The sequence below is a fragment of the Quercus suber genome, unplaced genomic scaffold (genome assembly GCF_002906115.3).
Source record: "Quercus suber isolate HL8 unplaced genomic scaffold, Cork oak 2.0 scaffold_63, whole genome shotgun sequence".
Lineage (NCBI taxonomy): Eukaryota > Viridiplantae > Streptophyta > Magnoliopsida > Fagales > Fagaceae > Quercus > Quercus suber.
Window position 1 is genome coordinate 342,136 of NW_027069528.1, and position 27,516 is coordinate 369,651.

A 27,516-nucleotide genomic window follows, 5' to 3' on the forward strand; every position below is an offset into this window, starting at 1 on the left:
TAATAGACATTAATTATAGTGTAAATTACTAATTTGGCCCCAACTACAGTGTATGTCCAATTTCTTCCCTCAACCATAAGTTCTGTCAATTTAATCCCTCCATTTTTAAAATCAAGTCAAGAAAAGGTTGATTCTCAAAAAAAAAAGTCAAGAAAAGGTCAATTTCACCCTTAAATCTCTTTTAAATTTTAATAAAATTTTTAGTTAATATGATAAAAATATTGTACAAGCTGAAAGGTTATCATAGAAAATGTGAACTTCAAAATTAATTCAATTTTAACCACTAATTTCAATAAAATTTAAAAGTAGAGGCGTGCAAGGATGAAGTTGATTTTTATTTTGAGAAGAAAGATGAAATTGACTTAATTTTAAAAGTTAAGAGCAAATTCACACAATTAATAATTGAGAGACCAAGTTAAACCATGAGGGACCCAATTAGTAATTTAGCCAAGTATATATAAGCATAATCAAACTTTTACCAGATTTCGAATTCCATTCACTGTACGTTAGATTAATCATTCGATAAGTAGATTATATGAGAAAACGTTGGAATGGTATACGGTCACTGAATAAATAAAGGATATGCGTACTGCGATTATAGTTACATTAGGGACAAATTTTGTGCCACAACTCTACGGTGATAGAGCAAGTGATTGACCACTCACATACTTGAAAACTTCCACAAGTTGTGACAGATGGTGAGGTAGTAAAAGAACTGTTTACATTGTATAAAAACTGTATACATTATATTGGGGGGGGGGGGGGGGGTGGAAGGACTGCATATTGCTCACTGTTTACAGGTGATTACAATAACGATAACAAATCTATCTTTCTCCTATCATTTTCTTTCTTTTTCCTTTTTCTACTTTCTCTAATCTCTATGTCAATCACTCACCTACTCAAACATACAAAATACCTATGACAACAAAAATGCATGTTAATGTGGAAATGCCATCTTGTGAAAACCCAAGTTATTAGTGCCAGAACATGTCAAAATTATTACTATACAATGATCGGTCCTGAATCTCCAGATTTGCCACGTGCCAATTGATTAGTTGGGACTGGAAGAATTTACACAAAACCAGTCCAGCAGGAAAAATCCACCATTCACTTTCATCCCTGCACACAACCACCATCAATAATCACAGTTAGTTCAGTGTTTTGTCAATGGCACTACTTCCTAACATTGAAATTAATATTTTTTCAAAGCTAAAATTCCCTCACATGCCAACATTCCAAGTTTGAAAGTTCGGAAGTGGTGGTGATGGAGCATTATGGTGAAAATATCCACAAAGAAATGCAATCACCTGAAAGAAAATAAGGTAATTACATTTTAATTTATTAAAAGAAGAGTGGCAGTCAATTTCAAACTGAAAAATAATGTCTATTTCAACCAAAACTCCACTTAAGATTTATGTTCTTCACACAGTTTTTTCAGCTACCAAAATATGTATAATGTAAGTTCCTCAGCCTATTTGTTCACTGGGCGAAAAGCAGATTAATCAGGGCTCAAGAATAAGTAGAATCACTCAACCCGAATCTTAATGAGCAGATATTGCAACTTACTACATTAATCAAGGATGTAATGTTCCACAAGGCGTAAACACGTGCAAGGCCTGCAGAACGTCTAGGTCCATGACTGAACAGAGCATTGATTCCGGCAGGAAATGGGAGAAGAACGCCGAGGGGTAAAATAAACAAAACCAGGAAGACGTCTAACAGTGAAAATGAATACAACTGGAGCAAAGTAAGCAACACTAAGCTAAAATCTCCTAGAAGTAGCATAGAGATTACTAAACCGACAAGATCCTGCAATCAGACCAAAAAGGAAAAAGAAATTTGTGGATAGAGAGAAGTGAGAAGTAATCAAAACTTCAAGTGAATTTTAACCAATAAAATGCCATAATCAACTCATTATACCTGGTGTCCAACAGGTTTAGTATTATGAAGTATAAAAGAGAGGAGATAAAATATTTCTCTCTTTTCTTCAATTTCTTGTACACTGTTAGCATCTAAAATGCTGCCAAATATCCTTCTTCGCCTCAATAAACTTTCATTGCTTCCATGTGCTTGGTTTAAGTGTGTTTCTTCTCTCAGATGACTGGATGGAGGATTTTCTCTGTAAGTGTTTTTTGCACCGTAGGCCAAGGGAGAAAGAAAAACAAGTCAAACTCAATTCAATTACTATCATGTATATGTTGTATGTTCACATGTTGGTCAGCATGTACAAGAGAGTGATGTACATCAATTCAACTCCCTTATCTATCCTAAATCTGCTAAAAAACACAGCATAAGACTTCAGATTGCTATATCTGACGTTGTGTGTGTTTCTGCTGATAGGCCTGGTGAGCCTGTGTATGTTCATAGCACATAAGTAATAAGGTGCATGTGTCTATTCTTTCACCTACACCTCTTCTGATCCTAATACTTGCATTCATGTTTCTTTTTATTATGTATGTTCAATATTATGGTCTCTAAACCTTCAACTTCAATGACGCTTGTAAATTTGATACATTTCGTGTCATCATCTCATCCACGGAAGCATGACATAACATTAACACCCACTCAATTTTGGCAAGATTTCACCACACAACTAACAGTACTATGTATAATGAAAATGAAATAGAAAGAATCTAATGTGACCACATATTGGTTAACATAGGTTATCAATCACAGAACACTACAGAGCATTACCGTGATTGTTGCTCAGTTGGTAGTGCTCCACCAATATATCCAAGAGATACAGGATTATTTTCTTCTTCTATAGCATACACCAAAAGTCCATACTGAAAATAACCACAAGCTGTAGCCTGAAACCAAGCAAGATCAACGTGTATACCATGGCCCACCAAAGCAGGATTGGCATGAGTTTCAAGCCATCTGAGAACAGGTTGAAATGTTACTCTTAGTCGACTACGACGAACTAAGCGCAGCTGTGCATTCAATCCAGCCACTAATCGATACCATTTGGTAGGTGGGACAGACTGCAGGCCAGAAGCATAAAAATTAGCAAATTCTATAAGAGCTAAATCTTAGAAGAGATCGATTTAGCACCCCTCCCCCACAGATCTCATCTCTCTCTCTCCCTCTTATGTGTAGGTTTACGTGCATGTGTTTGTTTGTGTGTGTCTTTCTCTAAACTTGCTTGTGTTTTGTGCGCATTGATCATTTTTTACTATGAGTCCCTGTATGAATTAACAAACCTGACTCATAAGGCTTGTGAGAATATTATCGCTGTGAAGTGAGAAAGGGGCCATGTAACTTCCATCTCCTCCAAAAGGTAATAACATAGGAAATCTTTGGTGTAGGCGTGGAGGAAGATCAGTTCTCTTTTCATCCCCACCAAGGAAGAAGTCCACATATGCTAGCATTAAATCAGAAGTTGCAGCTACCTACAGAAACACATGAAAACATACCCAAGCTTAAAAACCAATTAAATTTCACTGGGACCACATTGCATTTACCATATTGCAAGAGATTAGATTTTGCAGAGGATTACACACAGAAAACCAATTTGTGCTGAATGGTAAGTCCAAATCCCATCTATAGTGAATGAATATGCACTCAACTATCACTAAAAGAGAAAGTTAGATGTGATTTATATTTCTTAACAAATGAAACTACTGGCACAAAAAAAGTGGGGATTGTAATTGGATAAAAGGATAAGAACATTAGACATTGTTAAGAATAAATAGTCAATTATAAAAGCAAAGGCAAACATACAATCTAATGTCAATAAATTAGACCTGGATTTGGATCCTAGTACGAAATGCCTAAGATAACACTCTATTATTAGTTCTCATAAGCATTAATTTCCTTTCAGTAGGAAAAATTAAATGCCACAAAACCCTTGACATGCTCTATTCATGTCACTTTATACAGGAAAATAGCTTATTTTTTTAAATCATAGTCGCATCAGGGTTATAACTGAGCTGGTAAATAAATCAGATATTGTACACCCCCCTGAAGTCAGGTCATTCTCCAGGTCTCAAATAACACTTCGAACCCCAATGTCTACCCCTCTTTTCATTTTTTTCTATACATTTCAGTGAGTTCTTCCCACCAATTCCACCCCCAGAGTATACCAAAAAATAACCTTCACAGCCACTTTGGTAGAGTAGTATCTACAGCATTGAATGTTCAGCCAGAGCAAAAATGGTAGAATCTTGGATAATTTATGCAAGCATATCATAGACGTATGGGTGCATTGCCTAAAAAAACTTAATAACTCATTAATCATTTAAAATGCATCACATGCAACATAAAGTATCATAGTCTAATGAAGCCACGACAAAAAACCAGAACTTGTGCAAAAGCTAACCTTGATCCCTTCATAGAGAGCACGTGAACGGCAAGAACGTAAGCAAGCATGATCGTACTCTGATCTAACAAACTCACGCAATCGTTGCAATTTCAATTTCCGGCGCCACTGTTGCCATGACCATGCAAGAGGATATCCTAGAACAGAAAGAATGCTGTATGCTGCCCCCTCCCACCATTGATAGGCAGCTATAGCATTGATCTCATCTACAAATGTATTAAATGCACCCTCATATCTGCCAAATTAGATAGATTAAGAGGAAAGACTTCTAATCAAATATAATTAAATTAACAAAGAGATAATAACAATGAAATTCATAAAGGGGCAACTGAAGTAATCAGGAAAAGAATGATCCAATTTAACTTACACTATCTCTTTTATTTGTTCTGGAGGAGTATGAGGTAGATGCCAAGGTTCGCTGAAAGTATTAGGACCCATGAAATACATTCTATGCACATGACTCTGGGACTCTTCAGCTCTGTTTGTTTCCAAAACCTAGTATATCAATAGCACCTTGTTACATTCGATATCATGGGTGGAGACAGAGCAAAACTTACAAAAGCTGTATGTGAAGACTTCTTTTCCTGTACAAAAATCAGTATGAAAAAGACAATTTTATAATGCAAGATTGTTCAAAGCAACCTCATTCAATGACTCCAGAAAAGGGAAGGAGTGATCTATTTGAGAGCCATGTTGAGTAGGAGCTGGTCCTGGTAATTCATCTACCCCAACAAATTTCATTCTCGCGGCACTGAGCACCAGAGCTAACAGAACGAGGAGAACAATAAGAAGAAGACCAAATAACCAAGGCCCACCAAATGTATAAATCAACTCTTCGAGAGCTGTATAACAATTTGGCATGTGATATCTGTCTGAAACGCATTTGTAAGGACAAGGAGTTTCAGCTATACCTCCTGTTAAAGCAGACAAGTTGAGAATCCGTACATTAATTCTAGAACTTCCAATTATTTTTTGGAATAAGAAACAACGGATATAAAGCAAATGAAACTACAGATAAGAAATAATTCCCCCTCCAAGACAAAAAGGATGGAAATCAATAAGAACTGACAATACTTCAAGGGAATACGTTCCTTTATCTCTTATGATAGAAGACAAATTAGCCACCAATAACATAGAAGTACCTCGGACAGCAATGTATTCAGCACGATGGGGAAGCTCTTGAGCAGGACAATGATGACAAAGTGCTCTATCAGATCCTGTAACATTCTTATAAGTGCCAGCTGGACATTCCTGAAGATAAAAAAAAAATACAAATACAAATACAAGTTTCATAATTGAAAAATTATATGATGGAATAAATAGTGATGCATACTAAACTACAAATTTAGAGAGAGAGAGAGAGAGAGAGAGAGAGGTCCATAGGTAGCACACTATGATGCTCTGCATTTTCTACTATCATTTCTAGTTGTAATTTGTTTAGTTCATGATTGTAATTGTATCCCACATGATAAAAGGTCATGTAAAGATAATAATAAAAAAAAATGAAAAAGAAGTCCATTTATTCATGGTAGCTTGAAGTTGACAAATATACATTTTTTATGTTATGAAATCTGTGTGCAGATATACAAACTCAAACTAAGAAATGCTGAACAAATGAAACAGTGTGCAAAAACACAAAGGAAATTAATATATCTTAAAGTTATCATATTGCAGACCTACCTCACAAAATATACCATATAGTCCTTTTGGGCAAGCTTTCCCAGTCAACGTCCCATTTTCTCCAGCACCACCTTGATGTGCACCTTTCCCTCCCCTAACCATTACAGAAAACATCAATATGCTACCAGAAGACTAGCTAAATTCAGTGATGATATTATTAAATGAAGTAATATAAAATGTAAAACGTGCCAGCATTGAATCTGCCATATCAAATAATCTTTCATTGAATGAACAAGCTCATTATGAACCAATAAGTTCTTTCTTTTCACAAAATAGAAAAACCCATAGAATTCACAACATATAGAAATATGTAGCATTCGCATAAAAATTGGCTATGTCTGAACCTTGCATGGATACTTCCTTTCACTGTAGCAATGGGCTGGTACACATCTCCAGTGGGGATGTCAGACCAATGAAAGTGAATCCTTCCACCACCTCCTCCACCAGCCCCAGTGGGACTACTGAATCCCCCAACACTTGAAAGGATAGCAGCCTCACCAAGTGCTATTGTTTGCAAAAACAGAAGAATAGTTCCACCAGACCCACCTCCAGGACCTCCATTTGAACTATTTGCAACAGCATAATTTGCCTTTCCACTAGTTTCTTCAGAATCCTCTCCATCAGCACTCACTGAGCCTTCAATTGACAAACTTGACAAGGGATGCTCAAATGAACCCATTACTGCTCAGAAAAAAAAAAGGTGTGAATATGGAGGATATGAAACTAAAGGAATAGCAACTGTCAACTCAAATAAGGCTTGCATATGATAAACTACCACTAATACCTGACAGGAAAAGGTGCATTTAATCACTTAACCATTATTTTCTTATACCCCCTCTCACGTATGGGCCTAGATTCCCCCTCAAAAGTGGCGCTCAAATGGAATTTTTTATTTTTAAATGGAAGGTAGGTGCAGCAGGGTTCGAACTCATAACTACACGCTTTAATATGATAATAAACTACCACTAATCTCAAAAGCTTAAGATGATAGGAAATGGTAAATGATAAGTGATAAAAAAAACTGATATATATATATATATATAAACCTTAGTAATAAATAGCCAGATAAATTATAATTAAAAAATAGGTATTACACCATAAAAATTAAATTTTATATTAAAAATAGGCATTCTTAAATTCTAAGAGAAAATAAAACAGCAACAAGGCAATTATTAAATCATATTAAAAATTAAAGAATGATAAGTGATGGAAAAAATATCTTATTAATACACAGCCAGATAAATTATAATTAAAAGCAGGTATTACACTATAAATGTTACAAATATAAAGTACATGACTTCAAAAGATATTTAAACACGGGGAAAAAGATATTTAAAAAAGAGGCAAAGAGAAAAAAAGGTGCCCATGAATGGCGCCATCCACCTTCACTCAAATTTGACTACAATGATTGCAGATACATATAACAAGTAAATTTAATTTTCCTTAAGATCCTTATCAACATCTTCCACCATTTTATAGCAAAGTAGTGACAAGATGATGTACTATTGACCCACCTATGATACCACCACCTGCAGTTGAATCAGCTAAGCTTTCATCTCCACTTCCACTACCAAGTTCACAAGGCAAATTTGCATTACCATACGAAATACCACCCTCAACACAACTACCATTGTAACATCCAAGCCCGCCTTTACCACCATGCCCACCACCACTGCCAACACTATTGTTCAGAACACGTCCTCTGCCTACACCACCTGTGCAGCCTGTACATACACAAACATGAACTCCACTTAAGTATATGATTTCTTCCAAAGAAATCAAAATATGTGTTGTTTTGTTTTCTACAGAACATTTAAACTGTGACATAATTGTGTGTATCAACCTGGGTGTTTGTGAGGCAGAATGAAAGAAAGAATAAAAACGGGGGGTGGGGGGGGGGGGGGGGGGGGGGGGGGGGGGGGGGGGNGCTTCTCAAAAAAAAAAATAAAAACTGCATCTTTGTAGAAATATTTTCTGAATGGTATACTTTTTATTTACCCTTCAAATGAGTGGAATGTGGAGTGCTTGAGGTTTTAACACCATTTCTCAGGTCATTTTCTTTTGACAAACCTTCTATTGGAGACCATGAAAAAAACGGCTCGCGAAAGCAACAAGGAGGGAAGGATTGTTAATTTATCATCAGATGGTCACCGATATGCGTATCGTGAAGGGATTCGTTTTGATAAGATCAATGATGAATCAGGGTAAAAGTTTTACTGGACAATTTGATGACTCTTGCCTCCTAGTAATTTATGTTTTAGGGCTTGAGGTGCTCATAAATAGATTATATTTTTACCTCAACTTTTACTTTTACTTGATAATTAACAGATACAACAGTATCTATGCTTATGGACAATCAAAGCTTTCCAACATTTTGCATGCTAATGAGCTTGCGAGGCGCTTGAAGGTACTCAATGCTTATAAACCATCAACTATATATCGTAGAATAGTCTAGGCTTGGCAAAAAAATGGTTCAATTCCTGGATTAGCTGACAACGAAATGCTTATGCAAGCTGTACATTGTTCATGTTTATTGTCAAATATATATATACATATATATAAGCTTCCAATGACCAAAGATATGTTACTATAGATGGTTGGGAGTCAACTGAATTATTTTCTTTTAAGACATTTCTGCTTGAGTATGTGTGTTTGCCTATTTGATGCTGTCATTACAATGTCTTAGGAATACCAGCTGCTTCAAGGTGAGGTGATGCATAAGTGGTGCACATGAAATTATATGAAGATTTACTAATACTGCAGTTTAAATTTTTTTTATTTGTTTGCATCATGATCAATTTGATTACACTTTCAAAAGTATAGTAGTAGAGGTAAACAAGATAAAGTGTTGAAAATATTCATACCCAGAGAAAGTACAGGAATGTAACTTAAGTGTTCGTAATCATAACATGCCAAAGATACTGGACTTTATCTTTTAAGTCCTCACTTGCTGTTCCATTCCCTTTTTTCATCTTTAGCAGCTAAGCACTAAACTTCTCTCTTATGCAATCTCTTATACTTTCTTGTTGACTTAATTGATTGGTCACTTCGTTTAAGATTATTAGTAAGTCAATTGAGAACATCCTGTGTATAGCATAATGTTATATATTTGAATTCTCTCTATTTTTGAATAAAAATATTTTACTTAATAAAAATTCTGTAGTATAATGTTATGTCTTAATTTTTAGAAACAGTGAATTGTTAGCTTAGTCTATGAGTGATAAGATTGTTATACTTTGTGACTCTGGCCTGGCATATAATCCTTGGTGTGCTTGATATCCTTGGGCACACTAAGAAACTTCCCTACTGCCATTGCCTGCCATAAACGTGATAAAGGCATCGGGGGAGTCAGGCTAGGGAAACTGTCACCTAGGCATAACTTGATAAGTGTCACGTAGGCATAGCTTCTTTCTTTTTTGATAAATGTCACCTAGGCATAACTAAAATTACTAGAATAATCCATTTTTAATAGGTCCACATAGATGATATTCATAGAAATAAAGTAATAACTTGATTTGGTGTGTGACTGGGACTTGATATGGTGGAAAACTATAAATTATTCTTATTTTGCGAAATATTCTCATGTAAAAGTGACACATAATTGCTACATCCTCTGTACTAAAGATTGTCCATTGGATGCAACGTAGAGATCATGATGTAAGGTCAATTTATTTTCCTTCAGGGCAGGAATGATAATAACAGTCATTTTACATTCTTTTAACCAGTCTTTCAGTTCATAATTCCATACTAGTCATATTGTCATGTGAGGCGGAATATAATCTGCAATTGTTGGTTTTTTCCCTCTTTTAAACAGGAAGAAGGGGTAGAGATAACTGCTAATTCTCTTCATCCAGGAGCAATTGTTACAAATCTTCTGCGTCACCACAGTTTCTTGAATGGTAAACTTCTGAGCAATTTTACTTATATTTAATTATATGTCTAAGTGTGTAATTTCATATCGACACTAAGTGAATTCCTAGTATTCCTATACTATTTTAGGATCAGGTTCTTTATTATTTATTTATTTTGGTTGAATAGAATCAGGTTTCAAGTTTTATACTTTGTATTTGCACAAAATCTGTATTAATATGCTTGTGCCACAAATCTAGTTGTGGAACTTTGTGGGCTCTTTTTGGTTATAAGAAAGACAACTAAGTTATTCCACGTATCACCAGGAGACAACCCTCTGCATGATGCATTTGATGGATTTCCCGATAAAAATCATTATTAGATCATGAGTTTCTAACTGCACTCACTGAATGTGAAATTGTCTGGTTTTTTGCTAATAATTTTATTGTATTGGCTCAATGCAGTTCTTGCTAATACCCTTGGTAAATATGTGCTGAAAAATGTTCCTCAGGTATGTATCATGGCACATAATTCATATGTGCTACTACTGTGAGTGTACCTGCAAATCCTATCAAAATCCACTTAAACAGCTTCACTTGATGAATTCAGTTGCCCCCTTGCAGCATGGTTGCTTATTGAATTTATTTACATGGTTGCAGGGAGCAGCAACTCAATGCTATGTGGCATTGCATCCACAGGTTAAAGGAATAAGTGGTGAATATTTCATGGATAGTAATAAAGCAAAAGCAAGCTCTCACGGTCAAGATGCAGAATTGGCAAAGAAATTATGGGACTTCAGCTTGAGCATGACCAATCAAAACTAGTTGGGATTTAAGGCGTTGTTAAGTTGTTGGCTTATTCTGTCCTTGTATAAGATAAAAACATATAGAAATTAATTTAATTGAACTAGAAGTTCACAGTGGTACAATTTTCATGTTCTAAAAGCAGTTTGAATAGAAGCTAAAGCACAAGACCTTGTAAAAAGCTGTGTTCATTGAAATTTGTTGAGTATTTGGATGAACTATTCAGAATTCCAATCCTAATGTAGCAGTACTATTTTGATTTTCATTTGTTTTGGATTTCATAATATCTTCTTTAAAGTGACCATTTCATTTTCTCATAAAAATATATCACAAAATTTAACCAAAATACTTTTTCACTCACTCCGGAAAATATTTGTTTTGGATTTATATTTTGGATGCATATCTCTTATCTAAAATTCAAATAATGCATATAGTGGGGGCCCACTCAAAGAAGAGAAGGAGAAGCTGCCTGAAAAGAAAAAAAAATAAAGAGTAAAATGTTAGCTCTCAACGGTCATACACTGGCTTAATTTGACAATACACTGATGTGGGTCTCACTATAACTTGGTTATTTATAATAGTGTTATTGAAAATTTTATCTCAAAATTTGGAAACTTACAAATTTTTGAGTTTTGAGTTATGAAAACTCAACTAAAAAATTAATCCAAACAATTTGGTTTTTAGTGGGACTCATGTTTTTTGAGTGTTAGACAATGAAAACTGAGTTATATAACTTCGTTTTCTTCCATCCAAACTTCCTCTTAGACTTTTTTGGATGGGAAGGTTGTTAGTAATTGGCACTTAACTACAAATTCCTAGGTAATTCTAGAATCAATTATTTGAGGAGCATTTTGAATAGGAAAAATTATAAGCATGCTTTGCTTTGAATTTATTAATTGGGAGTATGTATAAAGCAACATATTTGCATGTCAAGACTTGTTACTTTGATTTGTGTTTATTCACATGATTAAGAAAGAAAAAATGCATCAGTTCCTTGAGGAACTCTTTTCTTTTTGAGAAGAACGTCATCAATTTCATTCAATTAAAGAGGCCAAATCGACTTGAACAATATGAAGAATGCCTTGTGGCACATCTTATATCCAAAGAACTTCCATCCAAACAAGTAAATTGGATGGAGTACTTGTCCTTTTTAGCAAGAGAATGTGCTATTGCCAGGGGGCTTGACGCGTTTTGGGGTCTTAGGTGAAAACTGAATTGAAGCATTTTATGTATTTAAATGATTTTTAAAAAAAATAAATATTATTTAACTCTATTTTATTGTTTTAGATGTCAAATTACTAATTAACCACGTAGAATTTTTTTATTTTTTTGTGTGTGGAGAACTAATAATGTGATATGAGAACTAGTAAAAGTTTGTTATAGTAAATGTTTGAACTCAACTATTTTGAAAAATATTGTAAAATATTGTGCATTTTTTTTTAAGAAGTATTACATTCACAACATTTTCATAATAAATTTTAGGTATTAAATTGTTACTAATTCTAATTTGAACCCATCATTACTTTTTTGTCCACCAATAACAGCCAATAATAACTTGACACTTAAGATTTGTTATGAAAAATTTTGTAGAAGAGTATTTCTTTCACTCTTTTTCTTGATTTTCATTTGATAAAGAATATCATTTTATTTATTAGCTAATATTTGCAAATTACTGATGTGGTGTGTGATTATTAGTAAATGAAAAATTGCTATTAATAGTGGGCCTACATAAAAACCAATAAAAGGTTGACCACATTAACATTTTTTAAAAATGTTGTAAAATAATTTGTAACTGTAGTATTACTCATGATCTTATTGGTAAACGTTTGGGGGTCTTTTTCTGCTTGATTCATTTGCCTATTCCATAGAGCCACCCTGGCTAGAGCATTTCGTTGACGGTGAACACATTCCTTTGACGGAAAATATAGGAAAAACTAATACAAAGAAAACTATGAAGCAACAATACCATGAAATTCCCTACCAAAGTTACTATTATTACCAAAGAGATCAGTTAATTTGGGGCCAAGTAATTATTGAAATAGCATGCCTCAGCCCAAAACACTACTTGGAATAAGGAAAGCAATGAGAGAATGTAGTAATCTGCACACGTTATAACAAAAAGGAAAAAAAAAAAAAAAGATTTCTTCAATTAATGAAACATTACATTAGGGATAACAACGACTGTCCAAAAATTCAAGGAAAGAAAAAAAGATTAATTCACATAAAAGATCATGTAGGCCTAAAAACTATCAAAGAGCAGACTAATTAATACATCTGATGAAGAGGAGCCCTTTGCGGAACACAAAAATTGAACTTTGAATGGCATGGATCCCAGTAAAGCCCAATGATATCTCCTACCTTCAATTCCCTCCTAGCCACAAAATGCTCGTGCCATTTGCCATTGAAAACATAGCTCTTAGATGAAGGCCACTTCTTGAAAACCAACTCATACTCGGACTGTGAATCTTGATCGAAAACTGTTACACTCAATCCGTTACTCTCGATCTTCGCAACCGAGTCTGTACCAAAGAATGGCAGAATATGTTGGCGGACAAGACTTTGTTGCACCAAGAGCCGGCTCAAACTACCAATATCACTCGCCGTGAGCTTCTTAATGATTGTCCAGGGAGAAAATCTAGTGCTCAGCGTCATGGACGTACTCTCTTCTTGTGTGTTGGAGGTCACTGTGGAATAATTGTGAGAGATGGAAGTAGTAGGAGGAGTACATTGATCTTTTTGCATGGTTTTTCTCTTATTGGAAGAAAACCATGATTCATCAAACAGCGTCAGTGCTGTTGAAACCTCTTCTTCTTGTCCAGCGTTGCACTTGTTGGCGTTGAGTTTGGTGTGAAACACACAAGAAAGCGTTAAGTCTGTGGAAACTAAGGTGTTTTGGCTTTCGAGGGCTTGTAGCAGATTCTGAGTGATGGCTACCATGGCTTGTTCTTTGTTGCACTTGTTGGTGTGAAACCCAGAATTAAGCGCTAAGTTGGTGGAAATTTGGCTGTTCTGGTTTTGAAAGGTTTTTAGCAGATTTTGAGTGATGGGTATCATGGCTGCTTCTTCTTCTACAGGCTGTGGGTTTAGAGAAAAAACCCAATGAATGAATGAAAGATGATACAAGTAACTGGAGGAGATAGAAGAAAATCGAAACAGAAAACAAAGTGCTCTTAATTGGTGTGTTGGGTACAGAGGAAAAAAGAGAAAAGGGAAAGATTTATATAGAGAAATAGAACTCTAATTCCAACTCAGAGTCGGACTCGGACTCGGAATACAATAGTAGAGTACTTTCTTTTTCCCAATTACTCCTAGAGTCGGTTTATTTTTACTTAAATCTTGTTTTGAGAAAGTAATCCGAATTGCTAAAGGAAACACAACCAACCTCAACCTATCTTTCTCAACAATTAATCCCAATTCCAAAACCAACTAGGAATTGGAGTTTTCGACCGTTATTACTTATTAGACCCCAAATCTTTTTTTTTTTTCCAGTGTCAATATCCACCGCCTTAAAGCTTAAAGAAACGACAGCATAACGCACCTAAGATGTGGAGCGCGTAGTACGGTGCCGTTCTGGTCAAGTAGAGACTGGGTTATGAGTATTGTGGTGGCCTAAGTTCAATGGTGTAAATCAGGGTTATGTTATGACTTATCAAATGTGCACCGTATCAAATGTGCTATTATAGTAGGGAAAAGTACTAGTAAAAGACAGCTGCACTTGCTGTTACACCAAATGTGTTACTAGATTCTCAAAAAAATGTGTTACTAGAAAATGACAATTGTGACTGGGTTCAGTGTTGCGAGGCAAGCTTTTACTATGCCCCTAGAAATTTTGAAACAGTAAAGCTTGTAGTAATCCAACCTTGGTGATTTTCTTCAAAATGATGTCTATATATAGTCGTACTCCAAAATGTTTGATCGTTTCCTTTTCTTAATCCCAGGGATGCAAAGGCGATGGCAGAAGAAGCAGAGAAGTAGATTTTGAAGGCAGCATCAAATATCATTCATGTTAGCATTCAGCTACGTTTGGGGCATCCGATTCCACAGCAGAACCTTTGAATAGCAAGAGTGTGACAAAGTGGAAAAAGACAGAATATATAGCCTAAATATCTATGGTGTTCATAGTTAAAGACAAGGAATATATAAGATTGCTGAGGCACTGACATACTATTATAGACATCTATTCCTCAGGCCAAAAGGGTTATAGTATGGGGAAAAAAAATTATGCCAAAATGAGGTGTGACAATCCGGAAAATTTTAATTTATTGGAGTTGTTTATTTTGATAAATATTTTACTCTGCTGAGTGCTGAGGCAGTTTTACATGTAATCTGTTCGTTTCTTTCCCATGCTGTAGAAATCTAATTCCTGCACTGAGGGGACGTTAGGCCTATGTTAATTGTGAGTTTTGTTCAAATTGTGCACTTTCTGCTTGATGGGTGCTCGTGTTCTTTCATTCATATACATAATTCACTCATTGGATTAACTTGAACTGTGTACCCATTGGTTTGGCTGCTGTGCCAATTAATTAAGGTCACTATAATCCAAAATGTGTTAGAGTTAGTCTTAGACTAAGCCCTATAATTGCGAATTGTGAATTTGAGCAATGTTTGAAATAAATCTATTTGAAGTTTAATTGAAATATATGATATAAACGGCACCATTTAGAATTTACAAGTTTTTTCTTAATTATTTTATATTTAAAATATTATGCGCAAATGAAAAATCCTCATAATAATATGGCCATATTTCGCATGAAATCATTTGACATGTTTCATGATTTTGGCACGCTCATTATGGTATTAGTACAAAGAAATCAATACAATTGATGCTAAAATTGTTAAGAACACATAAATATTAAATTGATAGTTTTGCAAAGAAATGTTCAGCAAGAACCACCAGTGGGATATTGGAAGAAACTAATAATTCTAATAATCAAATAAATATGGCAAGTAAGGGATTCGGTATAACAGACTCACGTTCATTTGTGCTGCGCGTTCCTGCCATTTGCCAATAAAACCCTTAAGGCAGTGAAGAAGCTAGTTTCAAAGTTGATGAACTCTATTGGAGATCTAAGTGGAGTTAGGGATTGGTGATGGTCCAAAGAAAAAACCAAACAAAGGCACCTATCTGGAAAAAATTATAAGGCTTTTAGATCCAAAATATTGGCGGGAAAGTATACTGACAAGCAGCCTAACGAATTCACCCTCACCTATAACCAACCCAAAATTTTCTTGTCAGAAACAAACTAGATATTTCAATAGCTTCAATTTTTACTTTAATTCAATGCTTAAAAAAAAAAAAAAAATTTGACACCTCAACAATCCACGTGATGAACTCCCTATGTAACGTAAGACTTTTGAAAATGTACATGTTTAGTAAAAATAAAACCGGTGAAATGTGCTAAAAGCCTAATACTGTGAAAGACGGAAAGACATTTATACTTCAAAATAAAAACGAACCCAAATGCATGAAAACATTAACAATTTTTTTCACCATAGTGAGGGATCGGTGGAGATTGATGAGTGTATAATCAAAATAATTGTACTCATTACAAGGCCAATGCCTCAAGTAGATTTCAATCCACCAAATCAGTAGTTTGTGCCATATAAGGAAAATTCCTGTTATCAGTCTTAAATCGTTGAGTCAACAAAATATATTAATTATAATTTTTAAGATTAGTTTTAAATTTGATTATAACCTTTAGAATTTCAGGAGCAATTAAACTTTTATCAGGCTAGATTAAGTTACACCTTTTGTGACACTGAAAATTTTGGGCATAAAAAATGATTAGTCTTTAAGAGGACATAGATCCCTCTTTTAGAATAATTCACTTTTCTTAAGGTCATTGAGCCAAAGTTATTCACAAATTGATCAGAAACAAAATTGAACCTTTGTTTTGTGTATAATTCCATAAAATCATGTAGAATATGGATTGGCGACCATCATTCTCATTGTCTCCACATTCCTTAAAATTGGTCTGAAATTTAATTTTATCCTCTTATCCAGAGAGACCAATGTTCTAAAGCCAAAGTCTGATCAAATTATCAATCATCATTGGTGTACAACTTATATCACCATCTAGATGATCTCACATGGAAGCAGGACATACAAGATGAATCAGATTTCTTCAATTTGATGAAGGTATAATGTAGATACAAATTAACAGACCAGCCTAGCAAATTCTAAACTGCCATCTTGACTAATTAATCCCCATCATTCTGTACATAAGATCCTGCCCTGTTGCCATCATTCCCCCCCCCCCCCAAAAAAAATGAATAAAAAATGAAAAACGATTTAACAGTCCATATGGTAACAGCTTTTATACCTTTTCTGTTTTCTGGGTGTGGTAAAAATGTACATTTCTTTACACAAGCAGAAATGTTCTTCATTGTAGGAGCTGCCTTGCTGCTGGATCTTCTGAGGCCATCTTCTGTAAGATTAACAATTTGGTGTTCTGATCAGGTTGTGGGTCCAATGAAGTGATTAAAGTTGAATCGGAAGAATATGTAAAGTTAAGTGAAACAAAGATAATGCAAGGTGAAACACCACAATCAATGGCAAAAATGCAAATATAACCTTAAATGCCTATTGTTAGCTATGAATATCACTTACCATGTGAACTGATCAACTGAATAGTGATGTCATTTCAAAAGCATGCATCACTGCTGTCATCTAGGCTTNAAAAAAAAGAAAAAAAAAAAAAAAAAAAAAAAAAAAAAAAAAAAAAAAAAAAAAAAAAAAAAAAAAAAAAAAAAAAAAAAAAAAAAACACAATTAGAACCCAGCAAATGAGATTTCAAAATGAAATAGGCTCATGGGCTTCTCTGTTTTCTTTTTTTCTTTTTCTTTTTTTATTGATAGGCAACTACAACTCATCCTCCGCCACTTGATTACGGAGAAAATTTCATATGATCCAATATCTCCCCCGCCCCCCCAAAAAAAACACAGCTGAACATATACAAAAAGAAATTAAGGTTTAAAGATGGAACAGTATTGGAAAGAGCAATGTATCATTGCATTAACTTACTGAAAATGTTAAAAACATAGATTTAAAAAACATCAAAAAAGCGAAAAGGGCAAGAGCACTTTCAATCTAGTTTGTTGTCACTTGTCAGTGACCTTATTGATAAACTCAGTGAGAAGGAATCAAAACAACCAAATGAACCTCCATTAACTGTTACAAACACAATTCCACATGCATATGGGTGGTGATGCATGTGCAAGAGAAGAAGGGACTCCAGAGTTTGAAGGAATTTTTAGGTAAATTCAACTTTTAGATGATATATTTTAGTTTCCCAAGTAACTTCCTATGTACATGGGGAGCACTCTTTTTTCCTTTTCTCTCTTCAATAAATGTCTTCAATTAATTATAATATTAAAATATATATATATATATATTTTAAAGGACTGCTTTCCATCAAGACTACAGCTTCTTCTACTTTTGTTTAAATTTTAAGCTCTTTACCAATTTTGTTAACAGCTCAATAAGCACACTTAAAGCTCAAAGCCCAAGGCGTAAGCACCTTGCTTTGTCAAAACAAAACTCATTTATTGAAGTGAGGCTCATGCATGCCTTTCCAGCATTTTTCTAAGAAGCAGAAAGCACGCTTTTTAAAAAAAATTGTAAATCATTATCATTAATGGAAATGAGATGGAACATTGATTTATTATAAAAACACTATAGGTGTTGTCTTCCACAAAAAATAAATAAATAAATTTGCCAACATATCAAATGACACAAACAAGGACAATTTTCTAATTTGGTGCTTTATGGTCTTTGCCTTTTAGATTCATTTGATCATATTCATCGATATTTTCTAAGTTCAGTCTTATTTCTATCTTTGCTATAATATTTGGTTGTATTGCTGGATTTTCTTCTTAAACCTCTATAAGTGTCAATTTGCTTGAATCTCTTTAGCTGGATCATATCAGAACTTTTTCAGCTCTAAGTTTTTCTTGCTGCATCATTCTTTTTCTTTTTTGTTGTAATGTACTCGTCCAGTGTACCATGTACATGAGGTTTCCCTTCAATGCTAATAATTACTTATCAAAAAAAAATAAAGGGAGCTAACCATAGCCAAAGAACATAGTGAGTCTCACCATGCACAAAAATTTCTGGGTCATAATGCCTGCTGAAAACATTAACTGAAACTCTTCCACCACCGCCACCACCATATCCATTACCTCCACAAGCACTTATCCTGCCACTGCCAGTCCTGCTCTTATGAAAGGAAAACACTTCAATTAAATAAGTATAAAAACCTGTATTTCCATTACTGAAATTTTTACAGATCTAAGCTGAGGTGGATGCAAATACAATCACACCCACATCTACACGAACAGAATGGGTAAGACTTAAATGGAATAATATGCTGTTGAATGTCTCCCCTAAAAAATAAAAATAAAATCGGAATTAATTTTATCCAGTGTGTGCGCACAAATATATGCCTAGTAAGGCACACACGCATGCACCAAAGCACCATATAAAAATGGAATAATATGGATGCATCTTCTGCTAAAAATAAAAATCTACATTACATGTTATCTAAAACGCATGGTGCATGCCCACACATGAACACGTGTATATAGATACAAACCAGTGTGTTGCTAAAGTTGTGCCATTATAAAATCATTTTTTTAAAAAAAATAATTTATATAAAAAAAAAAATAAAAAAAAAGACATTAGACACATCTTCCCCCCAGAGCAAAGCTACAAAGAAAATGCCCACTCGACTTTGAGAAAATGCTCATTTCAAGGAAGAAAGATTAAGTATTTCTGCACCACCTACTTATCATATATTAATAGTTAAATCCTTTGTATGCTTTAACAATAAAAACTGGAGAAAAATATAAATTATAATTAACATTAAATGTAATCAATGTGATGATAGGCTATCATGGGAAAGCGATCAAGAAAAGTCTTTAAATTTTGATGATGCACAAACATTTTAGAACTTATAAAAAGGAAACTTATAAAATAATAATTGGATAGAACAAGAATTTAATCATTCTAGCAGCAATTTTAAAATAATCGAAGTTCATGAATGTGAACAGAGCAGTAAAAGTCAAATTATATTAGGGATTAACTTAATCTTCAATGTAATTTACATTAGGAACACATGTCACATCAATGGAATTACAAGATTATGAAACCACAGTATGAAGGGAAGGTGATAAGGAGAGAAGAAAAAGGCAAGGCAATAGGAGGAGTAAATAGATACTAATGAAGTTTCTGGAAGAAGAATATATATAGGAAATTTCAAATGTCATTTAGAAAATAGACCCACACTCCCTACAACTCAAGCTCTGGTTGTGGAAAATAACAGTGAAACCATAATATAAAGGGAACTCACTTTTCCCTGGTAAAAAGTTGTCTCCCGCTCCTCTTCATAATTGAATTCTTATTCCCCACCAACATAGTTACAATACTAATTCTGCTTCAATATTGCCATTCATTTTCCTCTTCAAGGTAATTCTGGTTAGAAAATTACACAAAAGATGATTTCCAATCTTGTTTCTCAAATTCAATCTAGCATGCATAACCTGACCGGAAAAGAAGAATGATATTTTAAAATGCATAAATAGTTAGAAACAGAAAGTTTAAACATTGGCCTCCTTCACCATTTAACTTCAAACTTCGCCAGAAGAAAATACTAGAAGAATGCATGTCAAGTCCACACACAAGATTAGGCTTAACGATGCCCAAATCATTAAAAAAAAAATTAAAAATTAAAAAATCTCCCACTGTATGGTTATGATAGTAACGTTTATGTATTGTCAATATATCACAAAAAGTTCAAATTGCGAGGATATGCATAGGTGAAAATTCTGGGGCTCAAACCATGACACTCTGCAGAAAGCAGTGATAGGTACCATCCATTTAAAATGCTAATTTATAAGTTTGGGCTAATATTGAAACTTCAGGAACTGCAACAATCTATGATATTTGAAGGGACTTTAAAACCAAAGCATCAAATCAAGTAATGCAAAATTTGCACCTCAACTTTACTCTTTACACTCCAGAAGAAAGAAAAAAAATACATCTTTTTATGCTAGATTACAGAATTTCAAACCAGAACGCGCGCACAGACACACAAAAGGAAATAGCACATCAGAGTACCAGAATTAAATCCCAAATTTTTTTTTTTTTTTTTTTTTAAGTCACGGACTCACAGCAAGTAATCTACAAAGTAAACGCAGATTCAGATATTTTATTTCTATATTTTCCTTTATTTTTTGCACTACTTAATTCAACAATTGTAGGCCGCATCTTGGTTTTTGTTTTCTAGTATAAATTTTCGTATAGCTCTACTAAGATTTTTCCCTCCCTTCTCTCACCAACCCACTGGAGACAAAAACGCATCTCTATGAATAACCTAAAATTTTCCCGACCATCCAAATGATGCCAAACAAAACTCAATCAAATATCTAGTTTCCCTCTATTCCATCAACTACGAAAATAGAAGAAAAAAAAGCTAAAGACAGAAAGAGGAATCATCAGAGAGTTAAAAGAGTTTACATTTTATAAGCGATGATGTGAATGCTGCCACCAGAGCCGCCTCCACCTTTAGTTCCTCCATCGCCGCCGTCAGCTAAAATACTTCCCTCCACAACAACAGTTCCCACAACATCCATACTCACCTTTCCGCCTCCCAATCCGCCGTACTCCGCCTCCTTGCTCGTCGTCCCGCCTCGGCTTCCGAAGCTGCACGGCTTCTGCAGCGAAGACCACGAGTAAGCGTCTCCGCCCCACACGTCTTCCGGCAGCTTCGTGTCGTCCAAAAAGCAGCACGCGCCTCTGCCGCCGTGTCCTCCGCCCGCCCCGCTTACCCCTTGCGGCGTACCGCTCGTCTCCGGCGGAGGGTTCCCCGCCAGTCCCGTCGTGTTCACCACCGAACCATTGAGGAAGCTCGCGTTATGCGATGCCAACTCCAACGCTCCGGTCACGATCGAAGAATTTGTGCCTAAACTAAAATTTCCGGTAATGTTCACCGTAATCGAACAACCGGGAATCGGACAGTGAAACCTCACCCCGGGGAGGATGTAAAAATTTCCCTTCCCCGATATATACACGTCGCGAGTGAGGTTCAAATCGTTAACTATCTGACACGTGGCGTCGAGGTCGCCGATGCCGTCTAGGTCATCGGTGCAGGAAACCGACGGCGGGTGAGGTGGCGGAGGTGGCGGCGCCGGCGGCGAGTAGTCCTGATGGAAGATATTGAAATCGGAATCCGAATCGCGAATCGAGAAATCGCCGCCATCGATTGCGGACGCTTGAACCAGGGGTAAAAAAGTAAAGAAGAGAATGGTGAAATGGAAAATAGGAGAGTTAAATCGAGCCATTCACTGGTGGAGAAAGTCATTAAAATGAAGGGCTGAAATTGTATCTTAGAGTTAGTAGCATTTCAAACCCTAGAAATTGCTCTGAGAGAGAAAAACTAAAAAAGCAGTTGAGGGAGCTAAGGAAGAATGGGAAGGAAGGCAAAGTGGATGAACAGAGAGAGAAATATAGAGAGAGAGAGAGAGAGAGAGAGCTTTATTTTAATATTTGGGAGGAGGAGAAAATTATCAGATAAGGTCAGAACATTGTGAACTTGAGGTTTTTGTAGAGTTTGATTTTTTTTTTGTAGCGTTTGATTGGTTCTTCGTTTCTGGTAGAGTACTGGATAGCGTGCTTGATTATTCAATCATTAAATAAAAACTGAAGCTGTTATAAAGAGCGTTGAATACACTCTCCTAATTAGGAAAGCTGATTATTAACTGTTAGCAGCTTAGGATTATAATTAGAAACTGATTTTATGAATCTGATTAGTGATTACTTGTTTGTGTTTGTTTTCACGCGCCATTTGGAGCGTGAGTGAGGGAGTGGTGGCGCGGCGATAAACCGACTCGCTTAAATATTTTGGAACTGTAATCACCCGCGGGGGAAATACAATGTGTCACAGATGGAATGGTATTTCGCCAGCAATGACAGCCGACGAGCTTTATGTGTCTGTGAGATATGTGTGAGTCTTGCGGGTGATGGAGTCGTTTTCTTAATGGAATTACTGCTGTCTGAACATTAAAAGGCGAGGGCGGGACACGTGTATCGTTGCGGGTTGAAAAAGTGAAAACAGTGCAAGCTCACCTAAGCTGTATGGGGTGACTGCTTGGCTGTGAAGTAGTAGTAGTTTGGACCGTTTGGTTGGTTGGCTTCTTTCACTCCTTTGACTACTTTTAAATTTTAATAAAAAGATTCGTTTACCATTTTAAGAAAGATTTTATTCTATTTTTATGAAAAAAAATATTATAAATTTTTTTCCTATTTTTATAAAATGTTTATATATATATATATATATATATATTTAATAGGTAAAATACGTATTTGATCCCTATTTTTTACACCATATTTTAATTTAGTTTCTAACTTTTCAATTATGTCAATCTATTCTATAATTTTCAGTGTCGTATCAATTTAGTCCTACTGTTATATTTTGGATGAAAATTGTTAACGTAGCTAAAGGTTAAAATAAAAAATTAGTTTCCATTTATATGGTAATAAACTAATATTTTATTTTAGTCTTTGCCACGTCAGAAATTTTCATCTAAGATATAATGATATGGACTAAATTAACATAACATTGAAAGGTTATGGACAAAATTAACACAATTGAAAAGTTATTAATCAAATTGAAATATAATATAAAAAATAAAGACTAAATACGTAGTTTACTTACTTTAAATTATCATTTAATGAAGTTTTTTTTGGGTTAAGATCGATAGTTTTGAATTAGACACCTACCATTTTAGAATTTTAAATTAAAATTTACATGTTTAAAAAAGTTAATCCACAAACTCATTACATGTCATATTAAATAAAAGATGCTTGCAAGTTGCAACCAGATTGGGGGAGGAGAATGAAATTTTTCATGTTTGAAGGATCAATGAAAATGAATAAAATGGTTCAGGGAAAATATTAAATATCTATTCAAATTCATTTGATTTTAAGTGATCGTTTGGAAAGCGTTTCCCTCAGCACGTCTGTATTTGATGTTTAAAAGGTAGGTCTCATAGTAACCGTGCACTTGTCAGTCAACTCCACTTTAAATGTAAATTATATATTTTGTTGGGTCCTACACGGCACTATTCATATTTAAAAATTATTTTGTTACATTTTTTCAATAATAAGTTTTCAATTTTCAGCAAATAAACGGTATCCAAATAGACCCTAAGCATTCCTAATTCATTTAAGATAGGAGGGATGACTTATTCATTTAATGAAATGGAAGTAAAATATTATCTCTATCATGATAAAACAGGAATAGAATTTGAATAATGTAAACCTAAAATTACATATTCCAATGATTTCTGAAATATATATATATATATATATATAAAACCTCCAAAACACAATATACCCATATACTTTTCTCATCCACCAATTGTTTATGGTCCATTTATTCCATTCCATTTCATTATCTAATAAACTTTTAAGAAAACAATGTTTATTTTGTTTAACTAGCACTTCCCTCGTGAAGGGAATTTGTGAATCCAAGGAAACAAAAATGAAAGATCGGTATGTTCTATACAATATACAAATATAAAAGATAGAATGATGTCAATGAGTCTAACTCAGCTCAAATAATTGATTAAAAAAACTCAAATCAAATCCTTTTTCTTTTTCTTCTTTTATAAAACGGTTCCAGGAGAGATTATCCAATACTTAACCAGTGAAAGTGTGGAACATGTGCACCTTCAAATATAACACACAAAAAAACTTGATGGAAAAATGCATTCATGGATCATCATGGAATGATGATGTGCACATTCCTGGGTTGAGAACTCACAAAAGCCACTCATAATTTGGGTGCAGTTTTAGATCTCGTCATGACCCTAGCTCTGTTGGGTTTCTATAACAATTCATCTAGCCTAAGAAAGTTGAAATTAACTCCAAGCTCAACTTAAAAGGCAGACAATATTGGAGCTTCTGAAATAAAGCCAAAACTACAAATCCAAATAATGGCTTAAATTTCTGCAGATATCTTCATCCCTTAGCTTTGTTAGAGCCTTCTTTTCAATTTTCCGCATCCACTCCTTGGTCACACAAAGAAGCCTCCCAGATTCCTCAAGTGATTTAGGCTGATTGTCCTGAAGACCAAACCGTAGGAACAACGCTTGCCTCTCTCTTGAATCCAAGCCTCTCAAAAGATCACGAATGTCTTTTATCATGTGTTGCCTCATGACAGTTTCTTCCGGGCTCTTTACCGACATATCAGGTGTAACTTCCTGCATCAGATTTTCAAAACACACTTCTAGTTAACAAAATAATCTCAACAAGATTTGAAATGTTACTGTGAGTCTGAATTTCAAATGAAAATGGCCACCTCATATAGCGCTTTTAGACAATGATGCTATCATAAAAGTAGGCTCACCCTTCTCCTAAACCTGCTTCACTGGAGGAGGAAATTTTTATTTTACTACATTATGAAGCAAAATCTCCCTTCCCCCTTTAAAAAAAAATGCTAGTTTCTTTATGGAAAACAATCCCACAAACACTTATTTCAGATTGTGTGAGAAATGTGACTATGCAAGTGCAGAAAAACAACACCAATGGCCTTGTGATCCGATTGGCACTATTTTAGAACACATACACACACACCCCAAAAAAAAAACTTACCCTCACAAGAGGGTTTATGATCAGGATCCTTTAGGTGACTCTATTGGCTGGTAGAGTTTCACAAGAAAACTAGGCTTGTTCTATTGAATATGTTGTGCCCACTGAGTGAATTGAAAATGTGCTTCTCTACAACTATAAAAATGGTTTCCACTGTGACATTATTATACAATGTAGATTTACTAGGCAACAATAACGACAAGAAGCATGACTAATTTTTGCTGCCATCTACCAGAAGTACTAGGTGACCATAGCCAAAAACAAAATGTGTTACACAAATCTTAATTTATCAACAAGGCTTTGACTTGCCAGTATGGATGAGATGAATGCATATGATAAAGGAAGCAAGAATGGATTTTAGTCATACCATATATTTTATATTGATGCAATGTCCCATCTTCTGATCAATTGAACCCACAACTCTTAAGCATTTGCTAGCCGATCTAATTTTAGCCAAAGAAAGACCTGTGTGCTTTGCAATTTCATCATCATCTGGGTATTTCTTGTGGCCACTGTTAAGGGCTGTTTTAGCTTTCTGTATCTGATTTATTGCACTGCACAATGTGTACTATAAACCAAAATAAAAAAGGAAAACATTTGGATCAACCTCTGGATGTCACAAACATGACATTTTTACATTAAACAACATCTCGAAGAATATAGAAACATACAGGAATTTGAATTCCCCTGGCATGCTGTGCTACCATTCTTGACATTGATTTCCTTATCCAATACTGGACATAGGTTGAAAATCGGTAACCCCTAGTATGATCAAACCTTTCAGCACCTTGGAGCACTCCCAGATTTCCAGCCTGTAAAATAAAACAAAAGTGAACCTGTAAATCTTCGCAAGCAAGAAATTAGGAAAATGAGAGTGATATGCCGATACATATTATATATAATATACATACATACATGCACATATATAAATTTTTATTCTTCTTCTCCTCCTTTTGGCAGTTTCATGCATTTATCAATCTCAGCATGAAAGAAAGCTGCAACTTGGAATTTTGATGATTTAACAATGCAGGTGCAAACATGAGGGTCATGTTTTGATGCAGGCATGAGATGTGAGACACGTGAACTACCAAAAATCAAGACTCAAGGACACAGGCTGCATATTTATCTTATTTGAATTTATTATACTGACTTGTTTTTCCTTAACTAATGCATAAGTGTCTTTGATAGTAAAACAGCAATGGGAAGAAGTAGTAGCCATAAGCTTCTTCACAAAAAAGCTAACACCCTCTAAGTCTTCACACTTGTTAAGGTAAATATAGATGAATTCTTACCAATGACCAGACAAGTATAGCATCTCACACCTATATACCAGTTTTTTCATTGCGAACCTTCAAATCATAAACAAAAAAGTAGTATATAAATGAAAATTTTGTCTGACAAACCTGAATTAAATCTTCCAAGGCTATTCCCAGGCCTCTATAGTTTCTTGCAAGGTATAGAACTAAGGAGCGAGTACTCCTTATAATCTCATCCCTGCAATACCAACCAAAATGCAAATTCTGCTGCAGCACCTTTTCATCAAGTCCGGCTGCTTCTGCCCAGCAACTTATGGTGGCTACTCGACCAGTTTCCTCTTCCAAAGTTCTTCTGATTCTCTCCAAGTTTGCAACCACCTGTAACGATTTGGATATAGCTGTTAAGGAAGTTTTTGAAACATGAACAGAAAAATTTCATTCCAAGGCCTAGAAGATTAATGCTACCTTAACACCTGTTGACATTTCAGCCTCATTCCTAGAAATCTTAAGCCTTCTACTTCTAGAACTTGATGCCCTTTTTGCAGATGAAACATTAGGCTGTCCAAAACGTTGCTGAATGATTTTTGAAGGCAATAACAGAAGAGAAGTTTCACAGGCATTTTCCAATGTTTTTTTTCCTCTTGATTTTCTTCCCTCTTTTTCCTGGAGCGAACAACAACTTTACCTATGCAATCATCCGTTTTGCCTTTCATCTCATCTTCTGCATGCTCGTCTGTTTTGCTTTTCTTCTCGTGCTCTGTATAATCAGTAGGTATGTCAGACAAATCCAATAGATTTGAGTTTTGAACCGTTCTTGATAGACAGGTATTGAATAAGTTTATAGCTCCAAGCCTTCCTAGTTGCTGCATAATATCTCTTTCCAACCTTAGCACATCTGAATCAACGAAAGTTTCCTCTAAAACGTGAAGATTTTCAATTAACAAATTAAATTTGCTA

At 34.9% G+C, this 27,516-nt stretch overlaps 5 protein-coding genes across 6 annotated transcripts; 1 reads left to right on the forward strand and 4 right to left on the reverse strand.

The window, feature by feature from the left end:
- Positions 1–531: 531 nt before the first annotated feature.
- LOC112003430 (uncharacterized) lies at positions 532–7,843 on the reverse strand. Of its 2 annotated transcripts, XM_065772730.1 has the most exons (13): positions 7,516–7,843; positions 6,346–6,682; positions 6,002–6,095; positions 5,464–5,572; positions 4,964–5,235; positions 4,689–4,816; positions 4,322–4,556; positions 3,204–3,392; positions 2,695–2,984; positions 1,921–2,119; positions 1,567–1,809; positions 1,225–1,307; positions 532–1,119 (listed from the first exon to the last, which is right to left on the reverse strand). In XM_065772730.1, the coding sequence occupies exons 1-13, from the start codon at positions 7,826–7,828 to the stop codon at positions 975–977; spliced, it is 2,637 nt and encodes an 878-aa protein (XP_065628802.1). In that variant the 5' UTR covers positions 7,829–7,843; the 3' UTR covers positions 532–974. The 2 variants fall into 2 exon arrangements, with proteins under 2 accessions (XP_065628802.1, XP_065628803.1); XM_065772731.1 differs by lacking the exon at positions 1,225–1,307 and having other exon boundaries at positions 920–1,119.
- Positions 7,844–8,027: 184 nt separating this feature from the next.
- On the forward strand, positions 8,028–10,918 carry LOC112004958 (short-chain dehydrogenase TIC 32, chloroplastic). Its single transcript, XM_065772733.1, has 5 exons — positions 8,028–8,205; positions 8,330–8,408; positions 9,816–9,900; positions 10,315–10,361; positions 10,510–10,918. Exons 1-5 carry the CDS (start codon positions 8,087–8,089, stop codon positions 10,672–10,674), a joined length of 495 nt encoding a protein of 164 aa, XP_065628805.1. The 5' UTR covers positions 8,028–8,086; the 3' UTR covers positions 10,675–10,918.
- A 2,000-nt stretch (positions 10,919–12,918) lies between these two features.
- On the reverse strand, positions 12,919–13,707 carry LOC111988097 (B3 domain-containing protein At2g33720-like). Its single transcript, XM_024019858.2, has one exon. It carries the CDS (start codon positions 13,705–13,707, stop codon positions 12,919–12,921), a length of 789 nt encoding a protein of 262 aa, XP_023875626.2.
- A 3,784-nt stretch (positions 13,708–17,491) lies between these two features.
- On the reverse strand, positions 17,492–22,240 carry LOC136067205 (uncharacterized). The gene is made up of 2 exons (XM_065772732.1): positions 21,170–22,240; positions 17,492–18,866 (listed from the first exon to the last, which is right to left on the reverse strand). The coding sequence occupies exons 1-2, from the start codon at positions 21,991–21,993 to the stop codon at positions 18,698–18,700; spliced, it is 993 nt and encodes a 330-aa protein (XP_065628804.1). The 5' UTR covers positions 21,994–22,240; the 3' UTR covers positions 17,492–18,697.
- A 2,038-nt stretch (positions 22,241–24,278) lies between these two features.
- LOC112003435 (RNA polymerase sigma factor sigC) lies at positions 24,279–27,509 on the reverse strand (the record flags this gene model as incomplete). The annotated part of the gene is given in 6 exon segments (XM_065772734.1): positions 24,279–24,915; positions 25,671–25,871; positions 25,975–26,115; positions 26,707–26,937; positions 27,025–27,203; positions 27,206–27,509. Coding segments are annotated over 6 exon segments (1,338 nt in total), but the record flags the coding sequence as incomplete, so codon positions are not given.
- Positions 27,510–27,516: the final 7 nt, after the last annotated feature.

Bases quoted from the DNA above. Each gene is read 5' to 3' on its own strand.
- LOC111988097 (XM_024019858.2), bottom strand. From the start codon at position 13,707: ATGATACCCATCACTCAAAATCTGCTAAAAACCTTTCAAAACCAGAAC.
- LOC112003430 (XM_065772730.1), bottom strand. From the start codon at position 7,828: ATGTCACAGTTTAAATGTTCTGTAGAAAACAAAACAACACATATTTTG. The intron at 4,817-4,963 runs GTTGCTTTGAAC...TTGATATACTAG, and splicing joins TTCTGGAGTCATTGAATGAG to GTTTTGGAAACAAACAGAGC. The intron at 3,393-4,321 runs GTTAGCTTTTGC...GTGTTTCTGTAG, and splicing joins CTCTCTATGAAGGGATCAAG to GTAGCTGCAACTTCTGATTT.
- LOC136067205 (XM_065772732.1), bottom strand. From the start codon at position 21,993: ATGGCTCGATTTAACTCTCCTATTTTCCATTTCACCATTCTCTTCTTT. The intron at 18,867-21,169 runs GTAAACTCTTTT...TCATAAGAGCAG, and splicing joins CACATCATCGCTTATAAAAT to GACTGGCAGTGGCAGGATAA.
- LOC112004958 (XM_065772733.1), top strand. From the start codon at position 8,087: ATGAAAAAAACGGCTCGCGAAAGCAACAAGGAGGGAAGGATTGTTAAT. The intron at 8,206-8,329 runs GTAAAAGTTTTA...GATAATTAACAG, and splicing joins AAGATCAATGATGAATCAGG to ATACAACAGTATCTATGCTT. The intron at 10,362-10,509 runs GTATGTATCATG...ACATGGTTGCAG, and splicing joins TGCTGAAAAATGTTCCTCAG to GGAGCAGCAACTCAATGCTA.